This window comes from Chelonia mydas, chromosome 22, assembly GCF_015237465.2.
Source record: "Chelonia mydas isolate rCheMyd1 chromosome 22, rCheMyd1.pri.v2, whole genome shotgun sequence".
NCBI classification, from domain to species: Eukaryota; Metazoa; Chordata; order Testudines; family Cheloniidae; genus Chelonia; species Chelonia mydas.
The window spans coordinates 11804243-11821348 of NC_051262.2; the positions used below are offsets into that span (position 1 = coordinate 11804243).

Consider the following 17106-nt stretch of genomic DNA (forward strand, 5'->3'; position numbering starts at 1 on the left):
GGGGGGGGGGGGGGGGGGGGCGGGGGGCGGAAATCAGATATGATAAATGATGGACGGGAACCTTTTCTTTTGCTAATCTGTAAATAAATTTTCAACAGCGAGTTTCTTTTGATGAATAGTGCCTGGCGCACATAAGAACATATTGGCCTTTAAACAAACATAAGAGGTTTGCAGATGTCTCTGATGTGTTGGTTGTTTTTTTTTTTTTTAAGTGTTTGTTTAGGCTGGCAAATCGTAGAATGCATGCTATGAGTTACCACTATTTGCCTTTAAAATCAACAGCCCACCTCCCCAGATGGTAGAAATCCACCCAGCACAATTGGCTTTAATGCAGTGGCACTGACTTTCACCAGTGGAGGAGCTGGTACAAGGAGTCTAGCTAGATGCTAAGACTCAGATCCCCGACAGTATTTAGGCTCCAAGCTTCTGTTGAAGTCAGTGGATGTTAGGTGCCTACATACCTTTGAGGATCGGGGCCTGCTCTGTTCTTCACTTTGTGTAAATTGAGCTGGCCCAATTAACATCAGTTTAGCTGTATTGATTTACACCTGTGGAAGATTTGACCCCAGGAATCTAGCTAGCTGCTAATATATAATGCTAATATAATGCCAACTTTGGATGTCAGAGGTGGGGATCAAACCTGAGACCTCTTGAGCCAAATGATGTGTGTTTTTAGCTAAGGCTATAGCAGGCTCCTCAATAGCTACCTAGCCTAGCCACTGCTATGAGGGGACAGAGTGCCACACCAAGTAAGCAGGAGTTACATGCTCCCCTGAAGCAGGATTCTTCAGAGAACTTCAGAGATTTCCCTGAGTTGAGTTCCCCATATGAGCTATTACTTGTAATACCAACCATTTTGGATGTCATCAGCGGGGATCAAACCTGGGACCTCTTGAGCAAAATGCATGTGTTGCTACTGCATGAGCAGCCAGCCACATTTCTCTCAACTAATCCTGTTGTAGGCTTTTCAATCTCTCGTTGGCCTAGCCACCACTAGAGAGTGGACAGAGTGCCACATTGAGCAGATGCGGGTTACACTCAGACTTTGCTCCAACCCCTCAGCTGGTGTAGGCTGCCCCTGACTCCACTGACAAAATATAGCTACATTAATGTACATCACTTGAGGGGCTGGTTCACTCTGCACACACTGAGCAGAACTCTGACTTAGGCCCTGTCCACATTTGCATCAAAAGAATGCTGGCTGTGACCATGTTAAAGCACGCACTGCTAGCATGGCTTCCCTGACCAAGAAGGAAAGGGATTAGATTTTCCCCTCCTCCCCACCTGCGAGCTAAATGATTCCAGAGAGATTTTAAGCAGCTATCAACTCAACCTTCCCCTCTCAGGGCAGAAGGCAACAATATCTGATGGGTCTAGGACAAATCATCTCCTAAGGGCAGTTTAGTCCATAACTGTCTGGTCTCTTTTCCAATCCCCATCCCTGCTATTCTGCTAGTGATGCTTGCCAACCCAGGTCCTTTTTGTCTGCCTCTCCTACACTGCCCCCAGGCATGGGACACCCTGCCTGAGCCGCTCGGCAAAGCCACCACTCTCTTCTCCCAAAGATGCGCTTCTACGATGTCAACAAGTAACTAGCCCCAACTGACCGTGGCAAGATTTTGGTGTATTTGGGGGTAGTCTTGAATTGACTCACCCTTCCTGCTTCCAGCCAAGAACCCCAAAAGCATTATGGGCCAGATCCTCAGTGTAAATGTGTGTAGCTCTAGTGAAGTTAAGGGAATTATTCTGATTTACAGCACCTAAGGAGCTGGCCCTGTTACTGGAACATTTTATCAGAAAGTGGCCAGTTCTCACATGCTCACTCTACGGGTACATTTCAATTTGTCTCTACCCTCCCAGCTCTGTTTGTTTAGAATGTGGGATCTGCACAGATTCAGAGGTCAGAAGGGACCATTATGATCATCTGGTCTGACCTCCTGCATAACCCAGGCCAGAGACCCTCACTGAGAGCAGGGACTGTTCCCTTCTTTTTATCTTTTTTTTTTTGGATGCTGCCAAAAAGAGCTACTATGTAATAATCTCCAGTGCCCATTGCTGGTATCTGCATTCTCTGGGGTTCTTTATACCCACCTGTAAAGTATCTGGCTACAGGTTATTGGACTAGGTGGACCATTGGTCTGATCTGCTACAGGGAATCCTGTGTGCAGGGAAACCGTACTAGACCCCTGTTTCCAGCAATCTGGTTTAAAAGAGCTGTGGCTTGCGTTGTTCTGATCTCACTGCAGCATAGGGCCAAGGGGATTGTGTTGTTTTTTCTAAAGTGATCATGTGTCCTGCCCAGCTTTTTTCCTTTGTTTTCTTTGGGAATGATTACAGATAATGACAGCAACAGAGGTGTTAGGTATTATGCAAGTAGCTAGAAATTTGCAGAGGCCAAAGCAGCAACCTGCTGCAGTGAAGACCAAGTGACCTCTCCGATCCTCCGGGGGCGCTGTTGGGCTGCACCCATGAGTGATGGGACTCAAACTGCTTCAAATCTTTAAAAGTGTGGAGGGCGGGGGGGGGGGGGGGTCATAATTGTACAAGGACATCTTTTATTTCAGTACATTGAAAATAAAAAGAAAGAAATAAAAAAATTCAACAACAGGATATATCTTTGCTCAAGGTTTGTGTTTATCGCCACCCCCCTATAACTTCCCCGCTTTTTATTTTACAATCAGAAATTGCATAGAATTTTGTTTTTCAATCAGAAAATTAAACTCTTCAATGTAAACCCCACATTTGTACCAAGCAGAGGGCAAGCTGCTGCTGCTATGGAAGGAAGGATTTTCTCACTGAAGACCCGGAGTGATCCTCCTATTGAAGCAGACCTCCCTGCCCCATGACCTTCATTCAAGGACATTTGGTAGCAAGGAAATCCACAGATCCCAGATGGCACCTGGGTCACACGCAGGCCCAGCTACTGAGCCTGGGGACAGTGGTTAGAGTTCATAGGATGGGAATGTGTTGTACATGTGAGCACCAGTTTCTATCATGATGCCTACAACTGTACTTTCAGAAGCCCGTGACATTGGCTAGTAAATGCAACTGCCCTCTGCTGGGGGGAAAAGGCAGCATTCCTAAGAGAGCATATGGGATCCAATAACACCTGCCAGTTACACCTTCCTCGATGCTTCATACTCACCATACACACTCACCCTCCCTGACAGAAAAAACAAACAAAAAAAAAGACACAGAACCCCTGAAATTCCAGGTGTTTCAAGGCCTCTCTGAATTCACTGTGTGTGTTGGTTGGTTTTTGGCATTTTTATTTTTAATAACTCCTTGAATGGACTTTCATTTCATCCACTGCTTCTGTTTGGGAGTCATCTCCTGTCCCTCCCTTCCACTCCCCACATGCCACATTGCTGCAAAGGAAGGAGAGTTCAGCACCTGAAATCCGGTGTGTTGGAGACTCCAGGCCCTGATTTACCAAAAATAAAATAAAATAGATTACTCCTCTCTTCCCCTCCCCCCACCCCATCAAATAACAATACCTCCCAGAGAACATCCCTACTGAGTCTGTGTGACCAAGACAGATGACACTAGTGTCCTTTTCTCCTATCTTAGGATGGGGTAGTTCTGACAATGACTCTTCCCCCCCTAGTTGGGGCATTTCTGGTATATGAATTGCCCTCTGTGTGTGTCGTACCCACCCCAAAACCAGATTTTTGAGGTGGGGGAAAGCTGCTGGAGACAGGCCAACCAGAGAATCTTCCACCTAGTGGTTCAGAATCCAAGTGGGATGAATGTCCTCTTAGATAGGAGAGGTATCAAAAATCTCTGGCTGGTTCTGGTTCTCAGCCTGAAGGTTTGTCTTGTTCTTGAGGAGCTGGATAACTGCTTTTAATTTAAAAACAAGTCTAACATTGTACAAGTCCATGTTCTGTAAAATGGAACATGAGTTTCTTTGCCCACCCCTGCCCCACTCTACTCGGGTTCGCTGCTGTTGGTGGCTTTCTCCCATTCCAAGCTCTCTTCGCTTTGTGCAAGCGAACCTGGAGCTGGCCGCGCCCGGAGGCCCTGGAACCTCCGACACTCTGGGCACACCCGAATGTGCGTGCAGCCTCGGGCCACCAGAGCGGCTTCTTGTGCAAGTCTTTGCGCCAGTGGATCTGGCTCACCACCGCCGCATAGCTTCCCGTTGCTGAGAGTGGTTGTACTGCAGGGTCGGCGTTCCTCGGCAATAATGGGCCGAGTCCGTATCATCCCCCCTCGCCTTCGCCGAGGGTGCAAACTGTCTTTGCAGAGGATGATACTGCGCAACTCTGTCACCATCTCCTGGCAGACAGACACCTGGAAGGCACACACAAGCAAGAGGTCAGTTTCCAAGATACTGCTCAGATCTCAACATCTGTACCAATTCTGAATCCTGATGCTCAACTGTTCTGGATGCCAAAACTAGTGCTTGGGATCTTCACCTGTTCTCATAATCGGCATTTAGCACTGCCACCTGTTCTAGATTCCACTAACTGGAATTCCCACTGATTCTGGACCCCAATATCGACATCAGAGGCCCTCACATGTTCTAGAGCCTCAAGTTCATGTCAGAGATCCTTATCCGTTCTAGACAGAAATTCATGTGTTCTAAATCCCACCAACTGCACATGGAATTTCCATATGTTCCAGACCCCCAACAACTGCAAATAGAATTTGCAGATAATCTACATCTTACTAACTACACATAAGATGTTTGTAAGTTCTAGACCTGGCTGAGTGCACTGGAAATTTTACATGCTCTGTACCTGGAATTCTCCTGTGTTTTAGGTCTCACTGCCTGCAACATTCATACCTAGACCCACGACCCTCATCTATTCCAGACCCATCCCACTTTTTTATAGGCTTCTCTATGGTGCTCCTCACTGCAGTACTTGAGGACCTCACAGACATTAATGTGCATACTTCCTGCAACATCAGTGACAGTCCTGAGCCTACCTCTGTCTGTTCAGAGTGTCGTAGGCTCCACAAAAATTCCAGCATTGCCATAAAAATGGCTACAATTAAGCCACATATGAGAACCACAAAGATTCCACCAATATTCTCCATTCCCAGACCTGAAATAAAGCAAAGGAAAAAAATAAACTGGAGAGGAAGAGACAACAAATGTTGTGTTCGGAACCACATAGAAATCTTGACTCTTCTAATTATCTTTGAGCTCATCCACCCAGGGAACAAAAACAGTACAATGGGCCCTTTGCTGTCCAATCAAAATTGACTAGCACAGCTTGAATTGTAAATACCAAATTACTTGCAATGATCTGCTTGCGATCGAAGAATTCTTCCTAGGAAGTATGATTTAGCAAATAATTTCAAACAACAAATACCTCTGAGAGAAGTGTAAAGCGGTTTGGAGATAAACAAAGCAGGAAAAGGAAGAAAGATCAATCAGATAAATTATGTTCTACAAATTATTTACTCAGCGGTTGTCGCTATGAAGTCAGTAAATGGACATGAGAAAGCATCACTGACAAAGCAAAGGGAAGGAAGAGATGGAAATCAGAACATTAGGAGAGGGCAGGACCAAGAGCAATTCCTTCATTCACATGCAATAATGCTGATAGAAAATGATTACTATTTACATCTGGAGGACGCAACTGAGATCAGGGCCGCAGTGTGTTAGGTGACAGTAAGAGGCAGTCCCTGCCCCAAACAGCTTAGAATCTAAATAGACAAGACAGGCAAAAGGAGAAACAGAAGCACAAGGAGAAGTGACTTAGTCAAGGTCACACATTAGGTCACTGGTGGAACCAGAACCCCTCAGTCCCTCTCCAGTGGCCTAGTCACTAAGACTATGCCCCAGATAAATTTCAGGGAGCTGGGCCCTTAGCTCAGCATGCAGAGTCCCAGAAATGACTTCTTTCAGCACTACTTGTTGTTCTAGGGTCGCGGGTGGACTGGACTGTTGATTGAATTGATGACAATGAAGCATGTGGCACCTTGCACTGAGGGGACTGTATGTGGCTATCAGTCAACCAGGACACCTGTAAAATCTTCCTCCCCCTCTGTAACATTAAATCAAAGCGAGAGAATCAGTGATTTACTGACCTAATCTCTGCGTGGCTTTTCGACATAAAACCTCCCCCCAATCCTTGTAAATTGCTGACCTGCTTTGTTTTAAAACTCACAGGGTGACATTTCTCCCCCGTTCTCCATCATTTTTTTGGCAACCCTCTGGGGCTCTCGTCACCCAGTAAATCAGACCTTTGCAGGGAGATATGCTTCCGCTAAGACAGCAATTACAGGGCATAAAATCCCATAGTCACAGCCCAGGCCCAGCTCAAACCCCACCTCCCATCCCCCCAAACTCACAACCCAGACCCTGCCTCGGACTCCCATAAACACTGCCCAACATCAGCTCAGACTCCCCTCTCCCCCTCATCCCCATGCTCGGCTCAGAGGCTTCCTCCCCACCCTCACCCACAGGCTTGGCTCAGCCTTCCTCCAAAGAAGGGTTAGAATATAGCTGGGTTTTCATTAAAAGCAATAATCCTCCCAAGCACTTTTCACTACTTACATGCAACTCTTACGAGCTGATTATTACCATCCCAGTTCCACAAATGGGGAAACTGAGGCACAGAACAGGGAATTGACTTGCCTGAAGCCATGCAGTGAGTCAGTGGCAAAGCCAGGAACAGAATCCAGGAGTCCTGGCTCCCAGTCCCCCTGCTCTGCCTACATCAGAACTGGCCCCTTTTTCTGATTTTGCCCTTCAGGGTCTGTCTGGAGTTTGCTCTCTCTAGAGCTTGCTGAGTGCCCCTCCCCTCCCTGGAAGGTAATGCCTTTAATAATTTATCAGTTGATTTTCATCCCTTTGAAGCTTGGTTATGCATTTGGGATGTCAAGATAAAGCAATTAGCGCTCTCGCAAGTCACTGGGTGTTTCTGTCCAACAAGCCACTCAGAGACTCTCCTGTAATCCAATACTCCCAGTGAGAGGGGCCTGGAACTGGTGCCGAATGGCTAGAAATAGGGATTATTGTGTGATTTTAAGAGAGACCGATAGAGAATTTGAGCTACTTGTGCTGAGGTCTGTTTTGCTCACAATTGAAGGCCACTTGCAATAAAACAGAACAGGCCAAACCAGGAGCAGCGTATCTAGACATCCCCTCTGCTCCCCACGCTTCCTTCCCCTAAAACTTTGGGGGTTTAACAGGTGTGAATGGAAACCCTACCGCCAAATATCTCTATGCTTTGGGTGGGCATGGAATCCAAGGCAGGGCGCACATTTTCCAAATGGCTTCAAGAGACTCTATCTGTAGCATTTCTCTGATGCCCATTACTGTAGGATGAGAGCATCTCATACTCTTTAATGTATTGAACCCCATAATCCGCTGTGAGGTAGGAAGTGCTGTTATCCTTGTTGCAGAGAAGGGGAACTGAGAGACAGACAAAGTGACTTGTCCAAGATCACAGAGGAAATCTGTAGTGGAACAGGGACTTGAACCCATGTCTCCCATGTCCCAGGTTAGTGCTCACTGGATCATCCTTCCCCTGGGAAAGATAAGGGGCTGACCTAAAAACCCAGACCCAAGGAATTTGGAATCTAATTCCAGATGTTGGGGCTCAGATCACATCTGTAACTCCCAGCAACCAGCATTCTTCCCTGTGAACTGAAGTACACAGCAGTGTTTCCTGATAGCAAAGCAGCATACAGAGGAAGGTTCCATGCCGGAGAAAGCCCATGTGTCATCCATACAGTCTGGCTTAGAAACTGGAAAAACCCCCTCACATCAGATGTGCCATGAAAACAAAATGGCAATCAGAAGCTTGCTTGGCTCTTCGTCTCTGGGCTTGTAAGGGTCAAAAGGCTGTTCTCTCAGCCAGGGAACCTTTTAGCCTCACAGAAAAAAATAAATTTGCTTGCTTAAATTAGAGCAACTGCCAAAAATGTAGCGATTGCTTTAAATTGGCAACTGTTCCTAACGCTGGGACATCAGCCTAAGGCCATGGCTTTTATGGCAATTTACGTCGCTTTACCCGGAAGGACTTGCTCTTCCGTTTTAAAGCCTTATTAATAAAGTCCCCATTCCCCTTTTCCTGTCCTAAAGGAGCTTTAGATTAACCCATTAACCCAAGGTTCTGTGATGATATTCCATTTTCTTTTAAAGGAGTCCAGGATTTGGATACAATCCTTTCAGCCATCTATTTCCCCATGTAATGCTGAGAACATTCATTAGAAGCTAATTTACCCTCCATATGCCTCCAAGATTTGTCATTTGGTTGTTGCTACTATCTTTGCCCCAGGCAAAAACACACAGCATGAGGCTCAGCAGAGCTGTTTGGTTTTCTCCTTGCATTGTTAAGGAAGAAATCTCAGGTCAGAATAATTGCAAAACCAAACCAAACCTCCGGCTGGTATCGTTCATGGATGGTGCGTGAGCTCATTCTGCTAGCATCTATGATAATGTGACTGCTGTACATCCTTATTAATAGACTCTGTACCATGCAGGAGGCACCTGCGTCTCTGAGAATCAGGGTTTACCTTTGGCTCTGTGGTCTTCCTCTTTGGGGCACTTGCCCCCTTCCCACCACTTTCGCTTCAAGATTTCCAGGCGGTTGTTCTCTTGCAGCTGGAGAATGGCCAGGTCGAATTCATCTCGGAATATGGAGCCTGCAACACCCATGGGGAAGGGAGTTAAGATATAGTTCAGGCAGCTCCCCTCCCCACACCACACCACACATGCTGCCCTGTCAATGTGCCCGAACTGGAGAGAACCCTCCTTCCAAGCAGATAGAGGGGAGTTCAGTCCTGATGGCCCATTCAGTCCTCACCGTTGAAACCGCCAACAAATCAGTGCCAGCTGTGGGCGATGATTTGTTCCCTGTGGACCACGTGGGGCTCAAAGGTGTCTCCCACAGGCCGCCACACAGCCAGCATAAGGGAAAAACTTTTGGTTGCTGCCATGCGGGGCAGGATTCAAATGGGCAACTGCACATCTCATTCCCATTCCCCTGAATCATCCAGTTCAGTTCCCTTTCATTGTGCCTGTAACTGTAGCTCTGTTCTGGTCATCAATCTCATACGGAGTGGAGGACAAGAATAGAAACCGCTCTCTGTCTATAGCAGCAATTAATTTCACCACCAGGCAAACCCAAACGCTCACTGGAAGCCAGGTTCAAGCCCCCAGCCACAAGCTCTCTCTGTACTCTTCACTATCAGAGATCTAGAAGACAGACCCTCAGACAGATTACGCTGTACAACAGGGTAAATTCAGAGTAACTCAGTGAAATTCCACCAGTGTCAAAAGTAGCAGCATGTGCTTTATCCACTGCAATTCTACTGCTTCACAGGACGCAGCCAGCTAGTTTAAGCCTGTAATTTAGATTTAGTAAATGAAAGGGGTTTTTTTCTTTAACAAAACCTAATAGAAATGTTAAAATACACAGTTATTCTAGGATTTAAACCTTCCTCTACAATAGCACCAATCCAAAGACAATAGCAATGTGTATGAGAACCAGAAAGGAAGCTATTAATGATACTATTTCAATGTTGCTAACCCCAAGTATTCAAAAGTCACGAAGCAGGCATCTCCTCCCCCCAAATCATGAGACTGGACTAAGAATCAAGAGATATTTACAGATAACAAATTTGGGGTCTTTTTTATTTGTCAGCTGGAGTTGGAACCTTTAAGCTTCACATTTCAGGTTTTTCTCTTTAACCACGAGGGCTAACAACATTTTCATTTTCCAAAACATGAAAGCTGAGATTGTCTGTTAATAACCTGAATCCAGAAGCTGAGGCTCCAAGGAAAACACCAGACTTGTGATAAAATCCCTGGAGTTCTCAGCACTGTTATTTTACACCTGTGCACTGGAGCTAGAAGCAGGAAGTGAAACTAACACATCTAGTCTCACTTTTTGTGCTGAGTGAAGGGCAAAACAGCAAACAACGAGCACAAATGCGGCAAAAATAATGGCATATTTTAAAAATCTTTCATTTTATATAATCTAAAGGGATGCAGATGAACAATTAAAATACATTTGATTTTTCCTCTGGATGGTGTCTCTTTGAAATAAACGTGACACATGGCACATCTGTCAAAAGTGACATTGCTCCTAGAGCTGTTTCAGCCTTTCAAATGCTCCGAACCTCTGCAGAGAGCTGAGAATAGCTATAATTTTTCTTCACCGCCTACCGACTGGCATGCCAATCCCGTAGCCCTTGGTGTCCAGAAGGCCCCCGACCTGCGTGAGGTTGCAATTGCGCTGACGGTAATACTCGTTCATGGTGGACTCCAGCAGGAAAGCGTAGTTGGAATTCAGCACCCTCGCGATCCCTTCCTCCGTGCTCTTCACGAACACACTTGGCTGCTTGGAGTACATGTAATTCCACATCCGCTGGTACGTCTGGTAACGGGAATTCTGCAAGAAAGAGGAAGAAAGAAGAGCTGTTGCAGGGGACCCCATCTGATAGGTTAGGTCCCAAATTAAAAAGCAGATTGAAATAGAAAGCTGAGATTTTTTTCAAGGAGCTTAAGGGGGCCAGATGCCCAATTCCCTTAGGCTTTCAGCTTAAAAGCATTTTTAAAAATTATAAAACATGAAAAATATGTTTTCACAATGACATTTGAAAAACAGTCCAGTGGGAAATATTTTTGTTTGGCTGGTTTGCTTTTAAATCAACCAACATTCCCATGCAGCAATTGCAACCCAAATGTTGCAGCACTGAGTTAGTGCATGAGCATGAAAAAGCGTAAAAGCCCAAAAACTCTAGGCCACAAAGTTTGGACCCAAACTTTCTTGGATTCTGAAGATGTTTGGATCTGGGGTTTTGGTGCAGCCCATTGACTTCAATGGGTTTTGGATCAGGCCCCATATTGGGACCAGTATTAACATCCAATCTGAATTTCCCTCAAAGTTTACGGCTGTTGGAATCTAGGGTTTTGTGTTTGAAACAAAAGGGAAACTGACTAAGCTAATCTCTACTTCCCGAGCTGAGTGAAGGGCAAACATTAGACCAGCAGCATAGATAATGAAATTAAATTACAGTTAAAATGTACTCAGATTTAGTATTTCTAAGTTTTTATGTTTAATTATTATTATTTAATATAAGGGGGGTTCTGTTGCCCTGCATCTTGTGCAATCGCTTACGCCAATGCAAAGTGTTTGCAAAATGGGGGTAAAAATGCCACATTCTGATTTACTTTTTACTCAGTTTACACAGTGTAAATGACTATGCAAGGTGCAATGGAGACTCAAGCCCACGATTTATAACTTGCAGTGTCCCTGAAGAGAGCAGGACTAAGTAAATGCATATTCACTCATGCTCTGTTCAATTAGTGTTAGACACAGCATTCTGCTTAAGCGTCCCTTTGTCAAACCTCTTGGGTCTGCAAAATTGAGCTGGAAAGATCAGACTCACTCATGAGATTTTCAGGGCTTCCTGCTTCAATTCAAACAGAAAATAAAGCCAGAAAAGCGCTCGCCCCTTGGTAATTCAGCATTTAATAAATAAATAATCCTCGGATATCTTTTTGTGTGTTCAAAGCACTGTGCAAAAGATTAACTCATTCATTCCCACTCTGGACAGAACAGGGAAATGCAGAGATATATGGAAGTCTACGATGGGCTAAATGGTGTGAAAACCTTTGCATGTGCCTGACTTGCATGTGAGCAAACTCTAACACAGGCACCAACCCTGATTTGCACCAGCACACACAGGTCTGCTTGAGCAAATCAGGGTTGGCCAACACCTATGTGCTTATACAAACTGAGTCTTGTATGTGCAGAAGTTAGGGCCGCCTAACAATGCATAGACACTTATGAAAAATTGGCTCAGAATATTTAGCTGTCAGGGATGGTAGTATCAAGTGGGTACAGCATATGGCTACGAACAACTTTACTACCCACTCTCTGGTGTTCTGTGCACAAACTGATCTTCTGAGTACGAGAAGCAAGGCATTTGCCTGGCTGTCCTGAAAAGAGATCCCATGAATCTAGCCATCTAGCTTCCAAGGCGTGTTTCCATTGCTGTGCTAGGAAATGCCTCCTTCAAATTCCACCTCTTAGCCTTCCCTCACTTATCTCAGCTCTGGCACAATCTGGTCCCACCTCTTGTCTCTGAGCAACTTGGCCCAGCTCCTCAAAAATAGGATCTGGGCCTTTGTGCCCAACCCTGAGGACAACTCCCCTTAGATTTAGTCTGTCACTCAGCAGGAGGTTAGGCTGAGGATACAATCTGAATTAAGGAGTTGAGAATTTGGCCCACTGAAAATACAACCAAGAAAAAACAGAAATTTCTTTGTAAATAACCCTCACAAGCTCAGATTCCCCTCTTCCCATCCTAATCTCAGTCTACTCATATTTCTTGCTATGTTATCAGTATAATGGGCAAGGAACCTTGATTTCGTACATGTCTAAGACACCGTGCACACAAATGGGACCATATAAATAATCTCATTATGGTATCAGTGACTATGAAATGGGCTCAAACTGCTATGAATGCCATTTGGTCTGGGATCTCCTAAAATTTCCCCCCCAAACTGGAGACTAAAATGGGACACACCGAAGACTGGACAAGGTGTGTTACCTGGGAAACATCTGATTCTAACAGAGGGATACTCCACTCCCTGATAGCAAGAGAATGGGATTCACCTGGAAGAAGGTCATGCTGGAGCCTCCATGAATGGTGCCGTACTCAATAGCTGTCTGGTCAGCCAGGTCATCCACTGATTCTATGGGAACATCCATCCGCTGCACAGTCAGAAAGGCTGCCAGGTTGGCTGTGTAGGAGGAGATGATGATCAAGGTGAATGCCCACCTGGGGAAGGGAGGATGAAGAAAAGGTGAACTGAGATTCCCTCTGTGATTCAATCTGATCTCAATCTTCTTAACAGAATTCCTGTTAACTGCAGGATTGTCCCACTCTGGAGCTCCTTTGAGAGGAGTGTGGAGTAATAACCTACTATCCGAGCCTCATCAGCTGTTGGCCAACATGTGAAAACCCCTGTAAAAACGATACCACGGTGTTTTACCCTAAAGCTCCAAACCAGCTTACAGCACCGGGACTACAGCACCGGGAACCGTGACTGTAGGCTGTTTACAGTTCTGATGGGCATGTTTCCTTACCAGACTCCACTGACGCACCGTGTGGACAGAGCTCGAGGGGCAATAGTAGATCCTTGCTGCATGAAACCCCCGACTGGAAACCACAGGCTGTTGCCGAGAGAGTACTGGTTCACTAGGAGGTTGCACCTCCCTTGCGAGCAGGGGTGGGGGCTGTACCACTCGTATGGTGTCAGTCTACAGTGACAAGAAACAACCGGGCCAAATATGTTCATGTTACAGGAAATACCATACACAGAAGGGGGGAAAGAAAAGTGACGAGGCTCTAACTCGTCCCCTGAACAGGAGGCAGAATTTCTAAGTAGGAAACTCTTTGCTGGCAACAGGCATCAAGGGGATCATTGCAGAGTTCAAACACAAAGTTGGAGCCTGGTGTTTAGAAAGTGCCATGTGCTCTGATTAGCTCACAGGGGTGGGGCTGAAATCCACAAGGAACACACTGTAGAAAGGATAGCGATTACTAGATCAACCTGGCTGTGGAGTGTCATTGAAATGACTGTAGCTCATATCTCCAGAGTAGCACTTACTTTGCTTCCCATGTGGAATTGGTGCTAGGGAGGGACAGAACTCACTGGCATCACAGGTGAGGAGTTATCTGAGCGCCTTGCCTGTGAATCAGCAAAGTGGCTCTCATTCCCCATCCTCAACTTCTACATCTCTTTCCTTCTCCTTCTCACCCCCCAGGCCCATGTCTCTTTTTCATCCCCTTTTTCCCGGTAGGAGGAGAAATCCTCTTGTGGCTGGCTTGCTCCCACAGCCAGCATCCTTAGAAATGGGGCCCGGGCACACACGAGTTGTCAGGCTGGAGGGTGTCTTGTTCCTGCAGTGAAGCTCTTTTCTGAGTGAGCATTCCTCCTCCTCCTAACTGAGGCATGCACAGTGGCCCAAGCAATGGACAGACAGGTTTGCTGCAAGAGGGAACTGGTGCAAACTTTGTCAGTGTAATAAGGTGGCTGGATTCTCTGGCTGACTCAGCCGTTAAGCAGGGGTTTGGGACTCTAGACGGATCTGCAGATTAATGATTGTTAGGGGTGGTGTGCTTCCCTACACTCCACCCGGAATTGGGAGCAGCCCTCTGGGAGAGGGATCTAGGAGCTGAGGCAGATGGGGAGGAACCATAGGAGCAGCCAAACCGGCGGAGAAGGCTGGAGTTGGGGTGCATGTGGTGTTGTTATTAATAAAACCAGACCCCAGACGGTTGATTTTTTGATGCTATGATTGCAGCTTGTGTTGGGAACTGGGTGGGGACTCCACTGGCTCACACTGACATTAGCCAAACTACGGTACGTATTATTGCCTCTAGATCTCACTGTGCCTTGTTGTGACTCCAGAGAGGTGGCGTTTCCTCTCTTCGGATGTTTGACAGCAAAATGCTGTCCCGAGAGAAGCTTTTCTGCCAATCGCAAGGGCCAAAAGGCCCTGCAGGGAGCGACAAACTCCTGAGCACGTTGGGAGAGTATTTTCTAAGAACCTGCCTCCACTAAGATCAGAAATCATGTAAGCACCATTCTAAAGAATCATGTTTAAAACATGTACAGAAGGCTACCTTGGCTCCAAATGTCAGTGCACGCAGTGCCTGACTGCATTGTTAAGTGGTTTACAGAGCTGTGTTATTGAAGCTGTAACATGATTTTGAAAACCATTAAAGCCCTGTCAATCTTACAACTCCAGCCAGGCCAGGGGACACAGTGACTACACAGTTCCATTTTGTAATGAGGGTTGGGTATTAGCCATGCCCTCAAACAGTACCCTTGGGCATGTCTTTAGCACACTGCCAGGACATAGAGAACATTTGAGGAGCCCATCTAGGCTCCCAAAAGAACCATGTTATTACTAGGTCAGGGGAAAACAGCATTGTAGCACGGTCCCCGCCTCCACAACTGGAGAAGTACTGCAGAGGAGCCTTCAGTAATATGATTACCCCTGGCCACAGGTAACCTGAGTTGACACCTGTCCAGCAAGACCAGTGCTTAAACTGTGAGTCTCCAGAAAGATGCTAATGCTGTTTCCAATCTCTGTCCAGTCAGGGCCTTGACAGGGTAGGAGAAACCAGCATAGATCCTGGGAACACTTGTGAATTTGTTTTCTGAGGACAATCTCTACATCCTGCCATCTGTCCGGATCTGCTGGCCTTCACGGTTCCCACTGAAAGCGCTCAGCTGGGCTTCTCTGTGCTGAATTTAGCATGCAAACAGAGCAAGGCTCTGCCTGTTTGTGCTGCATGAGACCTAATCTCAGACCTCCCCCTTCCAGGCTTTAAGGCTGCCTCTGGCATTGGCTGATGCCAGTGCAGCCAAACACATGCGAATCTGACTGATCTGCTACTGCCCCAGTCTTACTGCGACGATGCCAGTACTTCTCAGTGGGAGTCACAGGGCTGCCATTTGCATCAGTGGCATGTGTTTGGGCATGTGTCTGAACAGCAAAGACAGACAGATGGTGGTGGTGGATGATATGACACCCAATCCCCATTACTGTTGCTCCCAAACTTTTGCCCGAAGCAGGGACCCCCCGGCACAACCTAACCCCTCCCCGCACCACATCCCCCCATGGAGTTCTCAAATTCTGACACTAGGTGGCACCATGAGGATGGGAAAGGAACTGCAATAAAAGTAACAGTACCGAGCAACCAGGAAGAGGACACAGCTGACAGCCAGGTAGGCAAGTAACATGAAGAGCCAGACACCAGGAGAAAAGGGGTCCAGGAAAGAGAAGTAGCCGGGTTTGCGCCCCTAAGATGGAGACAAAAAGAGTCCAGCAGGTTTTTGTTTTTTAAATCAAAAAGTCCATTCTGCAACATAACACAATGAAATACATAGACCTGGCAGTGAAATCACAGGAGCAACGCAGGATTAATGCAGGCAAACAAGAGAAGGGATCAGCAAATGATCTGGAGGAGATGCAGGTGGAACAGAGGGCAAAAGGAACAAGGCATTAAGCTCTGCAGCAGCTCACGAGCCAACATACATTTCCCAGTATGGCCCTCTTCTTTACCCCTTCACTTTGATATATAATAGGAATATAGGCACATGGAAATCATCAGACCAGATCAGACCAGGGCTCCACTTAGGCCAGCATCCTGTCTCAGACAGTGGCCAGAACCTGCTGCTTCAGAGGAAGGTGAAATAAACCCTGCAGTAATGGTATAACCTACCCTTAGAGACAGTTCCTTCCTGACCCTCATTTGTTAGAGGTTGGCATACACCTTGAAGCATGAAGGTTTATATCCCTGTGGGTCAAAATCACTGCTGGCATAACTCCATTGACCTCACTGGAGATACACCAGTGAGGTAGTTGACCCAATATCTTTATCTTACATTTCTATAGTGAACCTGAAGGATCTCAAAAGTGCGATTCCCTGATTCTGCAATCATTACTTATGCAAATAATCTTTACCTAGCAGCCAGGTAGTGGTAAATGGGAGCATTTGTAGGTGAGTAAAAGAGCATCAGATCCCATTAGAGTGAGAAGTGGAGAAAATGTTTGCATAAAGTTTCACATGAAAAAGAAATATTTGCAATGTTGTTTCTGCAGCCGTTGAAATGTTCCTTTTCTGCAAAGTTCAGTAAAATGGTTACTTTATCTCAGGAAACGTGTCTGAATTTCATGTGTTTTCTCTGCAAAGCCGCCTTTGTTTGAAAACAGACACTCCTCTGCTGGAAAAAACAGGCCTTTTTTCTCTCAAAATACCTTAATTTTTGAGCAGAAAAAATGGTGAAATTTTGTGAAGTTTTCTAATTGGGGTGAATCTCAAATGTTGAGCATGTCCCGTTTTGCTGAGAATTTTTCTCACTCCTCTCCAAACTACACAGATACAGAACCTCTGAAATGGAGAGGGCTACAAACCATCAGCACCACTGCACGCTGCTTACCCATGGGGAGGAGTAAAAAATGAGGCAAAAGACACTGGCGTAAAGACTTGCTCTTTCAGAATAAGCTCCATAGGTTCCTTAATACCCATGCAAAGAAGAAAGCAACTTGTGACGTGTTATTCAGAGATTTAGGGCCCCTGACACCTGCGTGGGCATTGTGGGTGCTCAGC

General features: G+C 46.1%; 1 protein-coding gene and 1 long non-coding RNA gene across 7 annotated transcripts in view; one reads left to right on the forward strand and one right to left on the reverse strand.

The window, feature by feature from the left end:
* LOC114021128 overlaps window positions 1–17106 on the forward strand; it is a 33126-nt gene that overhangs the window by 13395 nt on the left and 2625 nt on the right. The gene's annotated exons all lie outside the window — the stretch shown is intronic.
* Window positions 73–17106, reverse strand: part of GRIK4 (glutamate ionotropic receptor kainate type subunit 4) — a 304116-nt gene continuing 287082 nt past the window's right edge. For 3 of the 5 annotated variants that reach the window (XM_037882213.2, XM_043534174.1, XM_043534172.1), the window contains 7 exons: window positions 15687–15796; window positions 13068–13241; window positions 12594–12759; window positions 10136–10361; window positions 8482–8610; window positions 4936–5054; window positions 73–4296 (listed from right to left, as the gene is read on the reverse strand). In XM_037882213.2, the coding sequence (XP_037738141.1) occupies window positions 3931–4296; window positions 4936–5054; window positions 8482–8610; window positions 10136–10361; window positions 12594–12759; window positions 13068–13241; window positions 15687–15796 (1290 nt within the window). In that variant the 3' untranslated portion in view covers window positions 73–3930. Of the gene's footprint in view, window positions 4297–4935; window positions 5055–8481; window positions 8611–10135; window positions 10362–12593; window positions 12760–13067; window positions 13242–15686; window positions 15797–17106 lie in introns of those variants that run through there. The other 2 variants (XM_043534173.1, XR_006287070.1) reach the window with 2 other exon arrangements.